The sequence below is a fragment of the Peromyscus californicus genome, unplaced genomic scaffold (assembly GCF_007827085.1).
Source record: "Peromyscus californicus insignis strain IS unplaced genomic scaffold, ASM782708v3 Scaffold_8__1_contigs__length_139910024, whole genome shotgun sequence".
NCBI classification, from domain to species: domain Eukaryota; kingdom Metazoa; phylum Chordata; class Mammalia; order Rodentia; family Cricetidae; genus Peromyscus; species Peromyscus californicus.
This window is the reverse complement of record NW_026294606.1, coordinates 2,935,773-2,957,538: the sequence shown is the minus strand read 5'-3', so window position 1 is coordinate 2,957,538 and position 21,766 is coordinate 2,935,773. Positions and strand designations below refer to the sequence as shown.

The 21,766-nt window shown below is 40.9% G+C and overlaps 1 protein-coding gene across 6 annotated transcripts in view; it reads right to left on the bottom strand.

Annotated features, from left to right (window-relative positions):
• Positions 1-1,235: 1,235 nt before the first annotated feature.
• The window catches only part of LOC128104220 (protein CTLA-2-beta-like), a 39,286-nt gene continuing 18,755 nt past the window's right edge, over positions 1,236-21,766 (bottom strand). For 2 of the 6 annotated variants that reach the window (XM_052729035.1, XM_052729041.1), the window contains exons 2-5: positions 2,487-2,612; positions 2,069-2,191; positions 1,861-1,971; positions 1,236-1,558 (exon numbers count right to left, since the gene is read on the bottom strand). In XM_052729035.1, the coding sequence (XP_052584995.1) occupies positions 1,861-1,971; positions 2,069-2,191; positions 2,487-2,612 (360 nt within the window). In that variant the 3' untranslated portion in view covers positions 1,236-1,558. Of the gene's footprint in view, positions 1,559-1,860; positions 1,972-2,068; positions 2,192-2,486; positions 2,613-3,266; positions 3,467-21,766 lie in introns of those variants that run through there. The other 4 variants (XM_052729040.1, XM_052729037.1, XM_052729039.1 and 1 more) reach the window with 4 other exon arrangements.

Here is a 21,766-nt window from a genome sequence, read left to right as displayed (position 1 = left end):
AAATACAGGCCTGTAACAATGGGAGAGTCGGGAAGGGTTGGTTGTGAAAACTTTAGGGTGTTCTGGAAAACTACTCCCTAGGGTACTGAGTCCACAGTATCAGAGTACCAGTCCACAGTATCAGAGCACTGAGGTGATGCATTTAACATCCCAAAGTGCCAAGCTTTACCCAAAGGTGTCTGAAAACCATGTGGTGTAATATGTGAACAACTGGTTCCACAGGCATGAAAATTCCTAAATTTGGTGAGTCATGAATTCTGAGAGACACTGAGGAGAGGCACTTGTTCTCAGGTCAGAGCATCTGTAAACAGGCGCTGACAGACCCCTCATGGAACTGATTAGCAGTGGAGTTCACCAAAGGTGGTGAGACCAGAGCCATGGGATATCTACCAAAAAGCTAAACATATGGCAAGAAACAGCCCAAGAGCTTAGAGTCTACAGGTCCTACAGGGATCATAGGTGAGGCAGTCGGATGTATGTGTCAGCCATGAAATTTAGTATATGGTGCTTTACCTAATTGGTTGTTGTCTTGCTTTGGACTTGTTATTTCTTGCTATGCCCCCATAATTCCATTTTGGATTGGAAATTTAAACTCTGTGCATTTGTCAGTTCGAAGTCTGTATTGTGATGATATTGTGTTTGTTTCACAGGTAGTCACAGTTAATGAACTTCCATTAGTCCAAGAAAAAATTTGGATTTTGGAAATATGAACCCTCCTGAAACTGATGACTTTTGAGGTTGGACTGAATGTAATTGCAGCATGAGACAACCATGTACCTTTTTGCATGACTGGGCTCTGTTGGTTTATGAAAGGGTCACTTGAGCATAGACTACACTCCTGTCACTCAGACCTCATCCTTTAGATGGCTTCTGTGTGGTCACAGCACAGCTAGTGCAGATCACTGATATGATCATATCAAATGAGATCCATGGTACAGGATCAGGGCAGTGGGACAGAGGGTGCCATCTCTCCTCTGATTAGCTTTTCAGTCACCAATTATACTTGGTCAATCCACGTGAATTAACAAGTTGGAATCCCAGAAAACTCATGGTTGACTTTCAGATCATTCCTGAAAGTGGGCACCTGAAGCCCAGGAAACAGAGCTCAACCAAGGATGGGAAACAGACTCTGTAATGAGAGAACCTGGCACTCCTTCTCCTAGAACACCTTCCCACAGCCAGGTAAACCTTCAAGCAGAAGGTTTTAACAAAATAAAATCTTACTGAAACAAAACCAGAAAGAAAGCATAATACTACATTTAAAGTCAAGCATTAATTTTAAGACATTGTGGTAAACATTGTTAATGTTATATTAGTGTAAATATTCATGTTGTTCACATCACAGTGTTGATATTAAATGAATTCAGCATTTCATTCTACACAGCACATGCTGGACAATGTGATGGAGAGGACTCCTCCTGTTTCTTCTTTCCCCCAGTCCATTCTCTTCAGAATCAGCTCCCATCTTGGGCAAAAGGCTCCTGAGGCAATGACAGAGTGATTGCTTTACTCCTAGGCTATCTTACTGTTGCCAATCATGCCCCTCCTGTTAATCCAGCTGGAAGAAAAGCACATATCACATTGATTAGAAAGATTGCAGCACAGTGGCTTTATCACAGTACCTTCCCTGAAGCCTTTTTCTTTCATGGTCACCATACTTTTTGCCCAACTACAGTACCCCAATCAAGAAGAAAAGGTTGTCATCAACAGTCTATTATAAACTCTCTCCACACGTCATAGAGCAGAACACTTAGTCAAACAGTGACACTCCAGTTGTTCTACAGCTGACCTCAGTGAGGACTTCAATTTCTTCTTGGAATCCTGTGGGCAACTGAGGGTAGAGATGAGACACTGTCATACCTAATTCATCACAAGTGCCTCATTGCTGTTCTCTTCTAAATTCTTAGATTTAGGCAAATCTTCAGGAGACTTTGACCTTCCAAGGCAATTTGTCCTGAATTCCTCCCGTGTCTTCAAGGAAAAGCAAACAAAACATTGAAAACCAAGAGACTAAATGTAAAGACCTTAGGCGAACAAGCACAGAATTAACAATCCACATCTCACTCACCATGTCGCTAAATCCATTCAGGCCCATACTGTAGCCTGTCTTTCCCTGCGCATAGTCTACATTGTGATTATCAACTATTTTCTTATTCTTTTCCCACACTGCTCTTCTGTGCCCTTCTTCATCCTGGAAATGAACACAATAGATAGTATTTTCATCTTATTAACTCCACACACAAGCTGAGCAAATGGAGTGTAGCAACAGGTAAAGAGGAGCCATGGAGAGGGATCTCAGGACACCACAGCCAGCCATTCTCCATACCCAGAGGATTAGCAAAGCTGGCCACCTTGAGTTCATAGTGCATGTCTTAAGCAAGTCCTCAGTGATGGCTGGCCTCTGTGGCCACGTTTATGCCTACAGACCCTCAACAGCAAGGGCCATTCTTTCTGAAATCCCTCTGGACTGTGACCATGTTACCAACCGGGCTGTAGGATTTTTTAAAGTTCATCTTCCATTCCTCCCATTCAGCATCCAAGCTGGGATCACGTGGTGGAGCAGCTGAGGCCATTCTCAAGCAGTAGGACAGCACTAATGAGGTCACAAAAACCTAGGGAACAAGGAATTGTTCAATACCAACTGGTCAGCTCTGAAAACCTGCAAAGAAGTAATATTATGCATACTGATTAGTGAGAGGGCGCCCTCTGGTGGTACAAAGGGTAGCTAGGAAGCAGCAGGGAGCCAGCTCCAAGCTGGGGTGAGGCAGGGTACCCTAGGTCAGTGTAGGAGCTGAGTTGTGGTTTCCTGACCCCACTGGCAGCTCCTGCTTGCCTTGCTGGGCCTTTGCCAGGGGCCCCCAGCTCTGCACTCCCGACTTGCCACAATGCCATTGAGCTATGAGTCCTGGACTGTCAGAGGCCTCCTTTCTCCCACCCCCCATCCCCTATCTCCCTATACTGCCCTGGAGCCCTACACCCTTCTGGATCTTAGCAGGCTAGAGCTGGCCAGTCAGAAAAGGGCAGATTTTGCACCCCCCTTTCCTTTGTAATCATAATTGTAGTAACAATGAAAAAAGAGGCCAGATTTTTAAATGAATCAGGAAGAGTTTTTCTGAAGGTTTGAGGGAGAAAAGGGGGGGGGGGGGAGGCAATGATGTAATTCTATTACTATCTTAAAACAATAACAACAACAACAAAACCCCAAAACAAACAAACAAACAAAAACAAAACAAACAAGCAATAAAAGAAAGAAAGAAGACCAAAACCTAGAGAAAGAAGAGAAGCCAGGTTGCCAGAGCAAAGCTGTGAGGATGGTTTTGGAGCATGATTCCAAAGGATCCAGGGCCTGTGCACCTTGCCTGTCTCAGCTCCCTCATGGAGTGCTGCAGCTTCTGCTCAAAGGTGAACCCAGAACTGTGCTGTCCAGACCCTGCTAAGGGCTATTTACAAAGGAGGCTAGTTGTGCAGGAGCTGAGCAGCCTGTGGCTCCTCCCTTTCCTCTCTGGAACAGTGCCTAGCTCTTCCCTGAAGCCTCAGCCTGGCCCACAGAGTAAAGTCATAAGCTAGCTTGACTAATGAGTCAGGCACCCCGGCAGGAAACATGGTTCTGGAGAAAAACCCCACTCCCAAGCTGTGTCTTACAGTATGTGGCTTTTCTGAGAATCCTAAGACTCAGGGATGGCCTGTTGTGAAAAACTGAGTCTTCAAAACAACAGAATTGTGGGAGGATGAATTCTCTGGGGACAGTTTGCGTGTCCCACAGCCTGACCTCAGATTCCACGCCTGTATGGAGAACATATGCTAGCCGAGGAACTGTGAGGCGCTGCAGGCAGCACATCAGGAACATCAAGGAGTTTGTATCTGTCTGTGACTTCCTTGCCTGAAACTCGGCCTGTGACAGACAGAAGCATCTTCAGAGAGGATGAAATAACCAGCAGGAAACAGAGGTGCCAGATGTATATGTCTCTCAGACCAACCATCACCGTCTCAGCCTGTGACAGACAGAAGCACCATCAGAGATGAAGAAATAATAATAAGAAAACAGAGATGTTAGAGAAACTTGTCATTCATCCTGACATCAGTGTTTCACAGCTTTAGAAAACGTACTGGAGCTGTTCAAACTAAAGGAGTGATGTGGTGGTATTGTGTTCCCCAAAATATTGTGAATGCTAATAAACTTATCTGGGGTCAGAGAATGGAACAGCCATAATATTAAACATAGAGGATAGGCAGTGGTAGCACACGCCTTTAATCCTAGCATTCCAGAGGCAGAAATCCATCTGAATATCTGTGTGTTCAAGGATACAGCCAAGCATGGTGACTCACGTCTTTAATCCCAGGGAGTGATGGCAGAAAGCAGAAAGATATATAAGGCGTGAGGATCAGAAACTAGAAGCTTTTGGCCTGGTTAAGCTTTTAGGTTCTGAGCAATAGTTCAGCTGAGATCCATTCTGGATGAGGACTGAGAGGCTTCCAGTCTGAGGAAACAGGATCAGCTGAGGAACTGGCAGGGTGAGGTGTTCTGCTTCTCTGATCTTCCAGCATTCACCCCAAAACCTGGCTTCAGGTTTGATTTTATTAATAAGACTTTTAAGATTCATGCTACAGAGTGATGACTCATGTGTACACAAAGGTGGCCTACAAGGTTTGACTGGACACGAAAACTGCTGTGTGGACTTCACTATTACCCTGACTAGCACAGCTGGGCATTGGATCACAAAGCAGATGTAGCAATAGTCAGAAAAGTGGATACAGGTGTGACTGAAAAATACAGAGAATGTAGATTATTGCATGTGAAGAGATCTGAATCTTGTTTCTATTTTAATATGTCACAGGAAAAGGTAAAAAAAAAAGTAGATTCATGCCTTTCCTTTGAGTTTTCCTAAGTTTTACTGTGCACTTGTCAGATAATTGATATTTAAAGATGTTCCTATGTTTGTTACTGGCAGAACTGAATAGATACAGCTCTATAGAACGTGTATGCCCTCCCTCAGTCAAGGTAGATTGGTGGTGGCCATGTCAGGGGAGCAGCAGATGACAATGGACTTCAGGGGACCCACCCACCAGGAAATGAATCTCTGATGGGTGAATCTCAGAAAGGTAAAGCCCTGAGAGCCTTGGACCCAGAATGTCTCTTGCTACTGCTATTTGTTTATATATTTGTGGCTGCCATGTATCTCTGGTATCTGAGATGGTGTGAATGGATGTGAGGAGATTCCCACTGCCTGTAATGTAATGTGTTTATCTCATGAAAATATCCTGTTCTAGTAGGAATTTTTAAAAACAATTTTTTTGATTTATTTTACATACCAACCAGTGTCCCCTCCCTTCTCTCCTCCCTCTTCTTTTGCTCACCTCCCTTCCACCCCCCCCCATCTACTCCTCTGAATCAGTAAGAACTCCCTTGGGAGTCAACAAACCTTGGCATATCAAGTTGAGTCAGGAACAAATCCCCACCCACCACTACCCAATCCCCTCCCAGTATCAAGGCTTAGTGAGGTATCTCACCACAGGGAATAGGTTCCAAAAAGCCAGCTCATGAGCCAGGGACAGATCCTGGTCCCACTACTATGATTTCCACAAACAGACCATGCTACACAACTGTCACTCACATGCAGAGGGTCTAGATAGGTCCCGTTCAGGCTACCTTGCTGTTGGTCTAGAGTCTATGAGTTCCCATGAGCTTGGGTCAGCTGTCTCTGTGGTTTTCCAGGTCATGGTGTTGATCCCCTATTGCTTATATAATCCCTTCTCCCTCTCCTCAACTGGACTCCCGGAGCTTGGCCCAGTGCTCCCCTGTGGAACTCTGCATCTGCTTCCATAAGTTACTGGATGAAGATTTTCTGATGACAGCCAGGTAGTCTGATCACAGGAGAAGGCAATTCAGGCATCCTCTCCACTATTGCTAGGAGTCTTAGCTTTGGTCATCCTTGTGGATTCTATGGAGTTTCCCTGGCACCAGCTGTTGTAGGATATTATTTTGTGGTGTGTTACTTTTGTTTATGTTGCATTTGTTTAACTCGGTGAAGCTGTTACTGTGCCTGTGTAAAATGCCTGATGATCTAATAAAGAACTGAACAGCCAGTAGCAAGGCAGGAGAAAGGATAGGTGGGCATGGCAGGCAGAGAGGATATATAGAAGGAGAAAACTGGGAAGAGAAGGAAGTAGTCAGAGAAGAAGGAGGATCCAGGCACCAGCTACCTAGCTACACAACCAGCAATGGAGTAAGAAAGATATCCAGAAATAGAAAAAGGTAAATGCCTAAGAGGCAAAAGATAGAAACAAGCTAAGCTAAGGCTGGGCATTCATAAGTAAGAATAAGCCTCCACGTGTGATTTATTTGGGAGCTGAGTGACAAGCCCCTCAAAAGAGTAAATAATAAGCAACAACAACCATTTTTCTCTTTAACCCCAGAATGGCCTCCTCCATCAAGCTATTTCTTTCATTTTTCTCCCTATCTATCCCTCCCCCATCTCAACCATCCTGATCCCTCATGTTCCAATTCCCCATCACCTCTCCTTTACCTGTCCCCCTCGCCCCCAGTTTATCCAGGAGACCTCATCCATTTCCCCTTCCCAGGGTGATCCATGTGTCTCTCCTAGGGTACTCCTTGATAACTAGTTTCTCAAGGGCTGTGGATTATAGCCTGGTTATCCTTTGCTCTAATTCTACTATTTATTCACTTATGTGTGAGTACATACCGTGTTTGTCTTTCTGGGTCTGGGTTAACTCACTCAAGATGATGATTTTATTTTTCTAGTTCCATCCATTTGTCTGCAAATTTCATGAGGCATTTTTTTTAACCACTGAGTAATACTCCATTTTGTAAATGTACCACATTTTCTTTATCCATTCTTTGGTTGAGGGGTATCTAGGTTGTTTCCAGGTTCTGGCTATTATGAATATGTTGTTGTGAACATTGTTGAGCAAGTGTCCTTGTGGTATGATTGAGCATTCTTGGGTATATGTCCAAGAATGGTATCGCTGAGTATTGAGGTAGATTGGTTCCCAATTTTCTGAGAAACAACCATACTGATTTCCACAGTGGCTGTACAAGTTTGCATTCCCACCAGCAGTGGAGGAGTATTCCACCTTACTCCACATCTTCCCAATATAGGCTGTCCCTAGCATTTTTTGATCTTAGTCATTCTTACAGGTGAAAGATGGTATCTCAGAGTCATTTTGATTTGCATTTCCCTGATGACTAAGGATGTTTGTAGACAAAATTCTAAACAGTCTTAGTAAATAAGAAACACAGAGCCAAATACAGAGGAAATAGCCAAAGAGATCAGAGAGCCACGGCTAGTTTTAGCTTACCACCAGCAGTAGCTTCCCCTGAGAGCCTCTTCCTGTGTGACTTGTGTTTTTATTGCTTTCCTGTTCTGCCTTCTCACTGGCTCTAAGCCCAGCCACATGACTTCCTCATCACTGCCTGTCTATACAGACCTCCAGGTCTCTATAGTTGTGAAAGACCCTAGCCCTTCAGGCTTACACCCCCAAGCCTCAGGAAAAGAGAAACTTCAAGCACCAGGAAATGAGAAACTAAAAATCTAGTTCCCAGGGCAACCTGACTCAGCCACTACTCAATCACCCCTGTAACAATATAACAATGTAAAAAGATTTCTGTTAAGAGATGTGCTCAACTGTGACAGGAATAGTTGCAGGTGTTCCAGGAAGGACCACCGTGACCTGTGTGTAAGCTCCACTCCCGCCCTGATACCCCCCTTGAGGTTTATGTAACTGTACCCCCTCTGTGATCACCCTGTGATCAGACCATGTTCTTGTAAAACAAAATTGTATGGGAATTGTAATCTTATGGCTTTTATGGGTTTTTCCTTTAAAAGTCCTTATGGGGCTGCAGTAAGATGCGGCTCTTGCTCTTAGGAGCAGAGTTTGCCCTTCTATATAGAAGCTTAATAATGCTTAATCATGCTGTTGCATCAACTGGACTGGAGTCTGGGTTCTGGGGGCGCCCACTTGAGACCCTTGTAGCTAGAGTTTTCCTGCCTGGCCCACAGTCAGGGCAAATCTCTCTCACCTGCCAGTCCCACAGCCGCTCAAACCTGACCAAGTAAACACAGAGACTTATATTGGTTACAAACTGTATGGCCATGGCAGGCTTCTTGCTAACTGTTCTTACAGCTTAAATTAATCCATTTCCATTAATCTATACCTTGCAACATGGCTAATGGCTTACCGGCATCTTCACATGCTGTTTGTCATCGTGGTGGCTGGCAGTGTCTCTCTGACTCAGCCTTCCACTTCCCAGCTTTATTCTCCTCCTTGTCCCGCCTATACTTCCTGCCTGGCCACTGGCCAATCAGTGATTTATTTATTGACCAGTCAGCAACACATTTGCCATACAGACCATCCCACAGCACTTCCCCCATTTTTTTTTCAAAAAGGAAGGTTTTAACCTTAACAAAATAAAATTACATATAATTTGGGAATTTGGGCGTAGCTTCTCTTACTACTTCGTGCTGGAGGGGGGCGCTGTATCTTATGGGGACACAAAGAAAATTTTAGGATTATGGAATAGTCCATGAGGCTGTATTGTCTGAGCCAGTTGCCTTCAAACCATTCTGGATGTTGGATCATCTGGGCCATGGTGTCATCGGAGACCTTTCAGGGGGTCTTGGCTGGTCAAACCTGATGTATCTTAATCTGGAACAAATCCATAGCCTCTGGCTTTCTGTGGGGTCCAACAGTTGGTACTGGGATTAAAGGCTCCTGTCACCACGCTTGGCTGTGTCCTTGACCACACAGAGACTCTGCCTGCCATGCGATTGGATTAAGGGTATGTGCCACCACCCCTGGACTTCTGCTTAATGGCTATTTGACCTCTAGGCAACTTTATTTATTAGCATATAAATAAAATATCACATTTTATCACAAATAAAATATCACCACAGATGTTGAGCAATTTCTTTTTTTTATTTAATTTTTTAAATTTTTATTTTGCAATACAATTCAGTTCTACATATCAGCCACGGATTCCCTTGTTTTCCCCCCTCCCACCCTCCCTCACCTTCCCCCTGGCCCACCCCCCATTCCCACCTCCTCCAGGGCAAAGCCTTCCCCGCGGACTGAGATCAACCTGGTAGACTCAGTCCAGGTAGGTCCAGTCCCCTCCTCCCAGGTCAAGCCAAGTGATCCTGCACAGGCCCCAGGTTTCAAACAGCCAACTCATGCAATGAGCACAGGACCCAGTCCCACTGCCTGGATGCCTCCCAAACAGATCAAGCCAATCAACTGTCTCACCCATTCAGAGGGCCTGATCCAGTTGGTGACCCCTCAGCCATTGGTTCATAGTTCATGTGTTTCCATTCATTTGGCTATTTGTCCCTGTGCTTTATCCAACCTTGGTCTCAACAATTCTCGCTCATATAAACCCTCCTCATTCTCGCTAATTGGACTCCTGGAGATCCACCTGGGGCCTAGCCATGGATCTCTGCATCCAGATCCCTCAGTAGTTGGATGGGGTTTTTAGCACGACAATTAGGGTGTTTGGCCATCCCATCACCAGAGTATGTCAGTTCGGGCTGTATCTCGACCATTGCCAGCAGTCTGTTGTGGGGGTATCTTTGTGGATTTCTGTGGGCCTCTCTAGCACTTTGCTTCTTCCTATTCCCATGTGGTCTTCATTTACCATGGTCTCCTATTCCTTGTTCTCCCTCTCTGTTGTTGATCCAGCTGGGATCTCCCGCTCCCCCAAGCTCTCTTTCCCTCAATCCTCACCCTTCACTACCCCCACTCATGTCCAGGCTGTTCATGTAGATCTCATTCCATTTCTCTGTCATTGGGTGATCCCCGTGTCTTTCTTGGGGTCCTCTTTTCCAGGTAGCCTCCCTGGTGATGTGAGTAGCAGTCCAGTCATCCTTGTTCCACATCTAGTATCCTCCTATGAGTGAGTACATACCATGTTTGTCTTTCTGAGTCTGGGTTACCTCACTCAGGATGATTTTTTCTAGATCCATCCATTTGTCTGCAAACCTCATGATGTCATTGTTTTTCTCTGCTGAGTAGTATTCCATTGTGTATATGTACCACATTTTATTTATCCATTCTTCAGTTGAAGGGCATCTAGGTTATTTCCATGTTCTGGCTATTACAAACAATGCTGATATGAACATAGCTGAACAAGTGCTCTTGTGGTGTGGTTGAGCATTCCTTGGGTATATGCCCAAGAGTGGTATAGCTGGATCTTGGGGGAGATGGATTCCCAATTTTCTAAGAAAGCGCCATATTGATTTCAAAGTGGTTGTTCAAGCTTGCATTCCCACCAGCAGTGGAGGAGAGTTCCCCTAGCTCCACATCCTCTCCAGCATAAGGTGTCTTCAGTGTTTTTGATCTTAGCCATTCTGACAGGCGTAAGGTGGTATCTCAGAGTTGTTTTGATTTGCATTTCCCTGATGATTAGGGATGTTGAGCAATTCCTTAAATGTCTTTCAGCCATTTGAGTTTCCTCTGTTGAGAATTCTCTGTTTAGCGCTATAGCCCATTTCTTAATTGGACTGTTGGGCATTTTGATGTCTAATTTCTTGAGTTCCTTATATATTCTGGACATCAGTCCTCTGTCAGATGTGGGGTTGGTGAAGATCTTTTCCCATTCTGTAGGCTGTCGCTTTGCCTTGTTGACCATATCCTTTGCTCTACAAAAGCTTCTCAGTTTCAAGAGGTCCCACTGATTGATTGTTTCTCTCAGTGTCTGTGCTACTGGTGTTCTATTTAGGAAGTGGTCTCCTATGCCAATGCGTTCAAGACTACTTCCTACTTTCTCTTCTAGCAGGTTCAGAGTAGCTGGATTTATGTTGAGGTCCTTGATCCACTTGGACTTAAGTTTTGTGCACGGTGATAGATATGGATCTATTTGCAGCCTTCTACATGTTGATATCCAGTTATGCCAGCACCATTTGTTGAAGATGCTTTCTTTTTTTCATTGTGCACTTTTGGCTTCTTTGTCAAAAATTGTATGTTCATATGTGTGCGGATTCATGTCAGGGTCTTCAATTTGATTCCATTGGTCCACATGTCAGTTTTTATGCCAGTACCAAGCTGTTTTTATTACTGTAGCTCTATAGTAGAGCTTGAAGTCAGGGATCGTGATGCCTCCAGAGATTGTGTTATTGTACAGGATTCTTTTGGCTATCCTGGGTTTTTTGCTTTTCCATATGAAGTTGAGTATTATTCTTTCCAGGTCTGTGAAGAATTGTGTTGGGGTTTTGATGGGGATTGCATTGAATCTGTAGATTGCTTTTGGTAAGATTGCCATTTTTACTATGTTAGTCCTGCCTATCCATGAGCATGGGAGATCTTTCCATTTTCTGACATCTTCTTCAATTTCTTTTTTCAGGGACTTAAAGTTCTTGTCATATAGGTCCTTCACTTGCTTGGTTAGTGTTACCCCAAGGTATTTTATGTCATTTGTGGCTATAGTAAAGGGTGATGTATCTCTGATTTCCTTCTCCGCTTCTTTGTCTGTTGCTAGAGTTTTCCTGCCTGGCCCACAGTCAGGACAAATCTCTCTCACCTGCCAGTCCCACAGCCCCTCAGACACAACCAAGTAAACACAGAGACTTATATTGGTTACAAACTGTATGGCCGTGGCAGGCTTCTTGCTAACTGTTCTTACAGCTTAAATTAATCCATTTCCATTAATCTATACCTTGCCACATGGCTCGTGGCTTACCGGCATCTTTACATGCTGTTTCTCATCATGGCGGCTGGCAGTGTCTCTCTGACTCAGCCTTCCACTTCCCAGCTTTATTCTCCTCCTTGTCCCACCTACACTTCCTGCCTAGCCAATGGCCAATCAGTGTTTTATTTATTGACTAATCAGCAACACATTTGCCATACAGAACATCCCACAGCATTTGTCCATTGTATATAGGAGGGCTACTGATTTTTTTGAGCTGATCTTGTATCATGCTATGTTGCTGAAGGTGTTTATAAGCTGTATCAGTTCCTTGGTGGAATCTTTGGGGTCATGTTAAGCAATTTCTTAAATGACTTTTGGCTATTCAAGGTTCTTCTGTTAAGAATTCTGTTTAGGTCTGTACCCCATTTTTAATTGGATTGCATTTTAATTAGGTTATTATTATTTATTATTATTTTGATGTTTAGTTTCTTGGTTCTTTATATACTTTGGTGATCAGCTCCCTGTCAGATGTGGGGTTGGTGAAGGTCTTTTCCCATTCTGTGGGCTGCCATTTTATCTTACTGCCTATGTCCTTTCCTTTACAGAAGCTTTTCAGTTTCACAAGGTCCCAGTTATTAATTGTTGATCTCAGTGTCTGTGTTACTGGTGTTATATTCAGGAAGTGATCTCCTGTGCCAATGCATTCAAGGCTATGTAGGTTTTTTTTTTTTTTACTCTATTGCTCTTAGGTCTTTTGGGGTGCCCACCACCAGCTCCCAAATAAATCACACTTGGAGGCTTATTCTTTCTTATAAATGCCTGTCCTTAGCCTGGCTTATATCTTGCCAGTTTTTCTTATCTTTAAATTGTCCCATCTACCTTTTGCCTCTGGGCTTTTACTTTTTTCTATTTCTGTATACCTTATCTCTCCTTCTTACCCCAGGCTGGCTGTGAGGCTGGGTGGCTGTCCCCTAGGATTCTCCTCTCCTTCTCTCACTCCTTCCTTTCCTTCCAGATTTCTCCTTCTATTTTTTTTCTCTCTGCTTGCCAGCCATGCCCATCCTTTTTCCTGCCTTGCTATTGGCTGTTCAGCTCTTTACTAGACCATCATGTGTTTTAGACAGGCAAAGTAACACAGCCTCACAGAGTTAAACAAATGCAACATAAACAAAAGTAACACACCTTAAAATAATATTATACAGCAAGGCTACTTCCCACTTTCTCTTCTATCAGGTGCAGTGTATCTGGATTTAGGTTGAGGTCTTTGATCTGCTTGGCCTTGAGTTTTGTGCATTGCAATAGATATGGATCTATTTGTATTCTTCTACATGCTGACATCCAGTTATGCCGGCACCATTTGTTGAAGATGCTTTCTTTTGTTCATTGTACAGTTTGGGCTTCTTTGTCAAAAATCAGGTGTGTGGATTTATGTTAGGGACTTTGATTCATATCCGTTGATATGTGTCTGTTTTATGCCAATACCAAGTTGCTGTTTTTGTTACTATAGCTCTAGAGTAGAGCTGGAAGTCAGGGATGGTGATGCCTCCAGAGGTTCCTTTATTGTACAGGATTGTTTTAGCTATCCTGGGTCTTTTATTTTTCCATGTGAATTTGAGTATTGTTCTTTCAAGGTCTGTGAAGAATTGTGTTGGGATTTTGATGGGGATTGTATTGAATCTGTAGATTGCTTTTGATAAGATTGCCATTTTTACTATGATAATCCTACCAAACCACGAGCATGGGAGATTTTTCTGATATTTCTTCAATTTCTTCCTTCAAAGACTTAAAGTTCTTGTATACTTGTCTTTCACTCATTTGGTTACCTCAAGATATTTCATACTCTTTTTTTTTACTGTTTTTTAAATTAAATAATTAATTTATTTTTCTATTATCAGCTTGATACAGTATAAATTCTTATCCTAATAGTGAAATGTTTCATTGAGGCTTGCCCAGTAATTGAGTAAAACCAAAATTTATTATAAGCCACAGTCATCCTAATGTCCCCCCACCCCTATATAGCCTCCCTAGTTCTGTGGGTTGCAGTCTGATTATTTTTTGCTTTATATCTAGTATCCACTTATGAGTGAGTACATACCATGTTTGTCCTTCTGGGTTTGGGTTACCTCACTCAGAATGATATTTTCTAGTTCCATCCATTTGCCTGCAAATGTCACGATGTCATTGTTTTTCTCTGTTGAGTAGTACTCCATTGTGTATGTTTACCACATTTTATTTACCCATTCTTCAGTTGAAGGGCATCTAGGTTGTTTTCAGGTTCTGGCTATTACAAACAATGCTGCTATGAACATAGTTGAGCATGTGTTCTTGTGGTATGATTGAGCATTCCTTGGGTATATGCCCAAGAGAGGTATGGCTGGGTCTTAAGGTAGATCGATTCCCAATCTTCTGAGAAACCACCATAACTGATTTCCACAGTGGTTGTACAAGTTTGCATTCCCACCAACAGTGGAGGAATGTTCCCTTTGCTCCACATCCTCTCCAACATTGACTGTCATTAGTGTTTTTGATCATAGCCATTCTGACAGGTGTAAGGTGGTATCTCAGAGTCATTTTGATTTGCATTTCTCTGATGATTAAGGATGTTGAGCATTTCTTTAAATGTCTTTCAGCCATTTGTGATTCTTCTTTTGGGAATTCTCTGTTTAGCTCTTTAGTCCATTTTTTAATTGGATTGTTCAGTATTTTGGTGTCTAGTTTCTTGAGTTCTTTATATACTTTGGAGATCAGTCCTCTGTCAGATGTGGGATTGGTGAAGGTCTTTTCCCATTCTGTAGCCTGTCTTTTTGCTTTATTGACTGTGTCTTTTGCCCTACAAAAGCTTCTCAGTTTCAAGAGGTCCCATTTATTAATTGTTGTGCTCAGTGTCTGTGCTGCTGGTGTTATATTTAGGAAGTGATCTCCTGTGCCAATGCGTTCAAGAGTACTTCCTACTTTCTCTTCTATTAAGTTTAGTGTAACTGGATTTATGTTGAGGTCTTTGATCACCTTGGACTTGAATTTTCTGCATGGTTACAGATATGGATCTATTTGTAATCTTTTACATATTGACATTCAGTTATGTCAGCACCATTTGTTGAAGATACTTTCTTTTTTCCATTGTATAGTTATGGTTTCTTTGTCAAAAATCAGATGTTCATATGTGTGTGGATTAATGTCACAGTCTTCAATTTGATTCCATTGGTCTGTATGTCAGTTTTTATGCCAGTACCAAGCTGTTTTTATTACTGTAGCTCTGTAGTAGAGCTTGAGATCAGAGATGGTGATACCTCCAGAGGTTGCTTTATTTTTTTTTTTTTTTTTTTTTTTTTTTTTTTTTTTTTTAAAGATTTATTTATTTATTATGTATACAGCATGTATGACCAGAAGAGGGAGCCAGATCTCATTAGGTGGTTGTGAGCCACCATGTGGTTGCTGGGAATTGAACTCAGGACCTCTGGAAGAGCAGTCAGTGCTCTTAACCTCTGAGCCATCTCTCCAGCCCGAGAGGTTGCTTTATTATACAGGATTCTTTTAGCTATCCTGGGTCTTTTGTTTTTCCATGTGAAGTTAGTATTTTTCTTTCCAAGTCTGTGAAGAATTGTGTTGGGGTTTTGATGGGGATTGCATCGAATCTGTAGATTGCTTTTGGTAAGATTGCCATTTTTTGCTATTTTAATCCTACCTATCCATGAACATGGGAGATCATTCCATTTTCTGATATCTTCTTCAATTTCTTTCTTTAGAGATTTGAAGTTCTTATCAAAAAGGTCCTTCACTTGTTTAGTTAGTGTTATCCCAAGGTATTTTATATTATTTGTGGCTATTGTAAAGGGTGATGTTTCTCTGACTTCTTTCTCGGCCCCTTTTTCATTTGTGTATAGGAGGGCTACTGATTTTTTTGAGTTGATCTCGTATCCTGCCACTTTATTGAAGGAGTTTCTCAGCTGTAGGAGTTCCCTTGTAGAAATTTTGTGGCCACTTATGTGTACTATCATATCATCTGCAAATAGTGAAAGTTTGACTTCTTCCTTTCCAATTTGTATCCCTTTGATCTCCTTTTGTTGTCTTATTGCTCTAGCTAGAACTTCAAGTACTATATTGAATAAATATGGAGAGAGTGAACAGTCTTGTCTTGTTCCTGATTTTAGTGGAATCACTTTGAGTTTCTGTCCATTTACTTTGATGTTGGCTGTTGACTTGCTGTAAATTGTCTTTATTATGTTTAGGAATGTTCCTTGTATTCCCTATCTCTCTGAGAGCTTTATCATGAAGGGGTGTTGGATTTTGTCAAAGGCTTTTTCAGCATCTAATGAGATGATCATGTAGTTTTTTTTCTTTCAGTTTGTTTATATGGTATATTACATTGACAGATTTTTGTATGTTGAACCATCCTTGCATCCCTGGGATGAAACCTACTTGGTTATGATGGGTAATTTTTTTGATGTGTTCTTGGATTTGGATTGCCAATATTTTATTGAGTATTTTTGCATCTATGTTCATGAGGGAGATTGGACTGTAATTCTCTTTCTTTGTTGCATCTTTGTATGGTTTGGTTATCAGGGTAATTGTAGCCTCATAAAAAGAATTTGGTAATGTTCCTTCTGTTTCTATTGTGTGGAACAATTTGAAGAGTATTGGAATTAGTTCTTCTTTGAAAGTCTGGTAGAATTCTGCACTGAACCCATCTGGTCCTCGGCTTTTTTTTTTAGTTGGGAGACTTTTGATGACTGTTTCTATTTCTTTAGGGGTTATTGGTATGGTGATAATTTATTTGTACTGAAATGTGATTTTATTTGTATGTTAATAAATAAAGTTGCCTGGGTGTCAGAACTAATAGCATACCATAGCAGAAGCCAAGTGGTGGTGATGCATACCTTTAATCTCAATCACATGACAGGCAGATCTCTGTGTGTTCAAGGATACAGCCAGCATGGAGACACACGCCTTTAATCTCAATACCAACCATAGAAGACCTGGAGGTCTGTATAGAAAGGCAGTGACAAGGAGGTCATGTGGTTGAGTTTACAACCAATGAGAAGGCAGAACAGAAAGTCAATAAAAAGACAGATACACAGGAAGTAGCTCTCTTTCTGAGGGAAGGAAGACAGGGGCAGCAAAGGATAAGAAAGGGTTTTTAGTATCAGCTCTTAGCTACTACTCTGACCTCTTGGGCTTTTAACTCTGCATTTGGCTCTGTGTTTCTTATTTAATAAGACAGCTACACCTACATATTGGTCTATTTAAATAGTTTATCTGGTGTTGATTTAACTTTGATATGTGGTATCTATCCAGAAAACTGTCCATTTCTTCCAGATTTTCCAATTTTGTGGAGTACAGGTTTTTGAAGTATGACCTGATGATTCTGTGGACCTGATGATTCTGTTGTTATGTCTCCCTTTTTGTTTCTGATTTTGTTAATTTGGGTGCTCTCCCTTTGCCTTTTGGTTAATTTGACTAGGGGTTTGTCTATCTTGTTGATTTTTTCAAAGAACCAACTCTTTGTTTCATTGATTTTTTTGTATTGTTCTCTTGGTTTCTATTTCATTGATTTCAGCCCTCAATTTGATTATTTCCTGGCGTCTATTTCTCCTGGGTGAGTTTGTCTCTTTTTGTTCTAGAGCTTTCAGTTGTGCTGTTAAGTCATTGGTATGAGATTTCTCCATCTTCTTTATGTGGGCATTTAGTGCTATGAATTTTCCTCTTAGCACTGCTTTCATGGTGTCCCATAAGTTTGGGTATGTTGTACATTCATTTTCATTGAATTCTAGGAAATCTTTAATTTCTTTCTTTATTTCTTCCTTGACTCATTGGTGTTTCAGGTGGGCATTATTCAGTTTCCATGAGATTGTAAGCTTTCTATAATTTTTGTTTTTTGTTGAAATCTAACTTTAAGGCATGGTGGTCCCATAAGATACAGGAGGTTATTCCAATGTTTTTGTATCTGTTGAGATTTGCTTTGTGACCAAGCATGTGGTCAATTTTTGAGAAGGTTCCATGGGGTGCTGAGAAGAAGGTATATTCTTTTGTGGTAGGATGGAATGTTCTGTAGATATCTATTAAGTTCATTTGAGTCATAACATCTGTTAGGTCCTTTATTTCTTTGTTAAGTTTCAGTCTGGTAGATCTTTCTTTTGGTGAGAGTGGTGTGTTGAAATCTCCCACTACTAATATGTGGGGTTTGATGTGCGATTTAAGCTTTAGTAATGTTTCTTTTATGAATGTTGGTGCCTTTGTATTTGGGGCATAAATGTTCAGAATCAAGACTTCATCTTGGTGGATTTCTCCTGTGATAAATATGTAATGTCCATCCTGATCTCTTTCAATTGATTTCAGTTTGAGGTCTATTTTATTAGGTATTAGGATAGCTACACCAGCTTGCTTCTTAGGTTCATTTGCTTGGAAAGCCTTTTTCCAGCCCTTTACTCTGAGGTAGTGTCTGTCTTTGAAGTTAAGGTGTGTTTCTTGTATGCAGCAGAATGATGGATCCTGTTTTCGTATCCATTCTGTTAGTCTGTGTCTTTTTATAGGTGAGTTTAGACCATTGATATTGATGGATATTAATAACCAGTGATTGTTAATTCCTGTTATTTTTTTGTGGTCATGTTGCATTTTCCTTCTTTGGTATTTGTTGGTGTGGGGTTGTCTATTGCCTGAGTTTTCATGGGTGTGTTTAGCTTCTTTAGGTTGGATTTTTCCTTCTAGTGCTTCCTGTAGGGCTGGATTTGTGGATAGGTATTGTTTAAATCTGGTTTCATCATGGAATATTTTGTTTACTCTGTCTATGGTGATTGAGAGTTTTGCTGGGTATAATAGTCTGGGTTGGCATCCATGGTCTCTTAGTGTCTGCATAACATTTGTCAGGACCTTCTAGCTTTCATAGTCTCTATTGAGAAGTCTGGTGTTATTCTGATGGGTCTGCCTTTATATGTTACTTGGTCTTTTTCCTTTGCAGCTCTTAAAATTTTTTCTTTCTTCTATATGTTTAGTGTTTTGATTATTATGTGGCGAGGGGACTTTATTTTTTGGACCAGCCTACTCAGTGTTCTGTGAGCTTCTTGTATCTTTATAGGTATTTCTTTCTTTAGGTTAGGAAAGTTTTCTTCTATGATTTTGTTGAATATATTTTCTGTACTTTTGAGTTGATATTCTTCTCCTTCTTCTATCCCTATTATTCTTAGGTTTGGTCTTTTCATGGTGTCAGAAATTTCTTGGACATTTTGAGTTACACCTTTTTTATCTTTAGTGTTTTCTTTGACTGACGAATCTATTTTCTCTATTGTGTCTTCAGTGTCAGAGATTCTCTGTTCCATCTCTTGCATTTGGTTGGTTATGCTTGCTTTTGTAGTTCCTGTTTGTTTAGTCAGGATTTCTATTTCCAGCATTCCCTCAGTTTGTGTTTTCTTTATTGTCTCAATTTCAATTTTCAAATCTTGAATTGTTTCTTCCATCTCTTTAATTACTTTTTCTTGGCTTTCTTTTATTTCTTCCAATTTTTTGTTTATTTTTTCTTTCATTTCTTTAAAGGAACTTTTTATTTCCTCTTTAAGGGAGTTTTTCATTTCTTCTTTAAGGGCCTCTATCGTCTTCTTAAAGTCATTTTTAGGATTCATTTCTTCTGCTTCTTCTGCTTTGGTATGTTCAGGTCTTGCTGGTGTGGAATCACTAGGTTCTGATGTTGTCATATAGGTCTTTATGTTGTTGCCTCTATTTTTGCACTGGCATCTACTCATCTCTTCCTCTGCTCGGTGAAAGCGGTGTCTGTGTCTGAAGATGCCTCTCTTGTTCTAATTGTTAGTCTTGGTCCACTAGGAATTCTTGGTTAAATCAGTGCTGTTGGGTTCTGTTTCTTCAGGAGCAGCTTAGTACAATCAGTGTTAGTGGGTTCTTTCTCAGGGAACAGTTGTTCCCAGTTGGTTCAGGGTGTGCTTATGGTTTCAGTGGTTGTTATGTTCGTAGGTTTTTTTTTTTTTTTTTTTTTTTGGTGGGAGAGCAAGGAAAAGTAGCTGACACCACCTCCAAGTTGTTGGGTTTCACAGGATCAGCAGCTGGGTCATGAGCTGGCCTCAGACAGAGTGTTTGGATCCATTCTGGTCACGTCCCACGGAGATGGCTCCTTCCCCAGGTGCTGGGATTAAAGGTGTCCTTGTTCCAAGCTCTTAATCTCCTTGTTTTCACTAACTCCTCAGCGTGTAATAGTTCAGTTTCTGGTTTTTATTACGACCACGTCTCTGCCACCACTCTGCCTGCCTCTGTGGCCATTCCTGAAATTCTAACTTCTTATAAGTCTGAGCTCTCTTTTTCAGCCCTTTCACCAAAAGTACTCACCAGTTCCTCAGCTGATCCTGTTTCCTTAGACTGGAAGCCTCTGTGTCCTCATCCAGAATGAATCTCAGCTGAACTGTTGCTCAAAAGCCTAAAAGCTTAATTCAATATTTTATACTCTTTGTGGCTATTGTAAAGTGTGTTGTTACTCTGATTTCTCTCTCAGCCATTTATCTTTTGTATATATGAGGGCTACTGATTTTTTGAGTTAATCTTGTGTCCTGCCACATTGCTGAAAGTATTTGTCAGCTGTAAAAGTTACCTGGTAGAATTTTTGGGGTCACTTATGTATACTATCATATCATCTGCAAAAAGAAAAAGTTTGACTTCTTCCTTTCCAATTTGTATTCCTTTGATCTCCTTTTGTTGTCTTATTGCTGTAGCTAGAACTTCAAGTACTATATTGAGTAGATATGGAGAGAGTGGACAGCCTTGTCTTTTTCTTTATTTTAGTGGAATTGTTTTGAGTGTCTCTCTATTTAATTTGATCTTGGCTGCCTGCTTGTTGTATATTGCTTTTATTATGTTTAGGTGTGTTCCTTGTACCCTTGATCTTTTCGAGACCTTTATCATGAAGGGGTATCGGATTTTGTCAAAGGCTTTTTCAGCATCTAACAAGATGATCATGTTTTTTTTCTTTCAGTTTGTTTTTATGGTGGATTACATTGAAAATATTTTCATATGTTGAACCACCTCTACATCTCTGGGATAAAGCCTACTTGATCATGGTGGATGATTTGTTTCATGTGTTCTTGAATTTGCTTTGCCAGTATTTTATCGAGTATTTTTGCATCAATGTTCATGAGGGAGATTGGTCTGTAATTATCTTTCTTAGTTGCATCTTTGTGTGGTTTGAGTTTCAGGTTAACTATAGCCTTATAAAAAGAGTTTGACAATGTTCCTTTTGTTTTTGTTGTGTGGAACAATTTGAAGAGTGTTGATATTAGCTCTTGCTTGAAATTCTGGTAGAATTCTGCAATGAAATCATCTGGCTCTGGGCTTTTTTAGGTTGGGAGACTTTTAATGACTGCTTCTATTTCCTTATGAGTTAAATTGTTTATCTGGTCTTGATTTAATTTTTGTTGGTGGTACCTATCCTGAAAATTGTCCATTTCTTGTAAATTTCCAATTTTGTGGAGTATAGGTTTTCGAAGTATGATCTAATGATTCTCTGGATTTCCTCAGTGTCTGTTGTTATGGCTGCCTTTTCATTTGAGATTTTGTCAATTTGGGTATTCTCTCTCTGTCTTTTAGTTGGATAACAATTTGTCTATCATGTTGATTTTCTCAAAGAACCAACTCTGTGTGTCATTGATTCTTTGTATTGTTTTCTTTGTTTCTATTTTATTGATTTCAGCCCTCAGTTTGATTACTTCTTGTTGTCTACTCCTCCTATGTGTGTTTGCTTCTTTTTGTTCTAGAGCTTTTAGGTGTGCTGTTAGGTCACTAGTGTGAGATTTCCCCCAAATTCTTTATGTAGGCATTTAGTGCTATGAACTTTTCTCTTAGTACTGCTTTCATGGTGTCCCATAAGTCACTATGTTTTGCATACATTTTCATTGAATTCTAGGAAGTCTTTAATTTCTTTTTATTATTTCTTCCTTGACCCAGTGGTAATTCAGTTGAGTGTTGTTCAGTTTCCATGTGATTGTAGGCTTTCTGTAATTTGTGTTGTTGTTGAATTCTAACTTTAAGCCATGGTGATCTGATAAGATACAGAGGGTTATTTGTGTATGACTGTTGAGATTGCTTTGTGACCCAGTATGTGGACAAAATAGAGAAGGTTCCATGAGGTGGTAAGAAGAA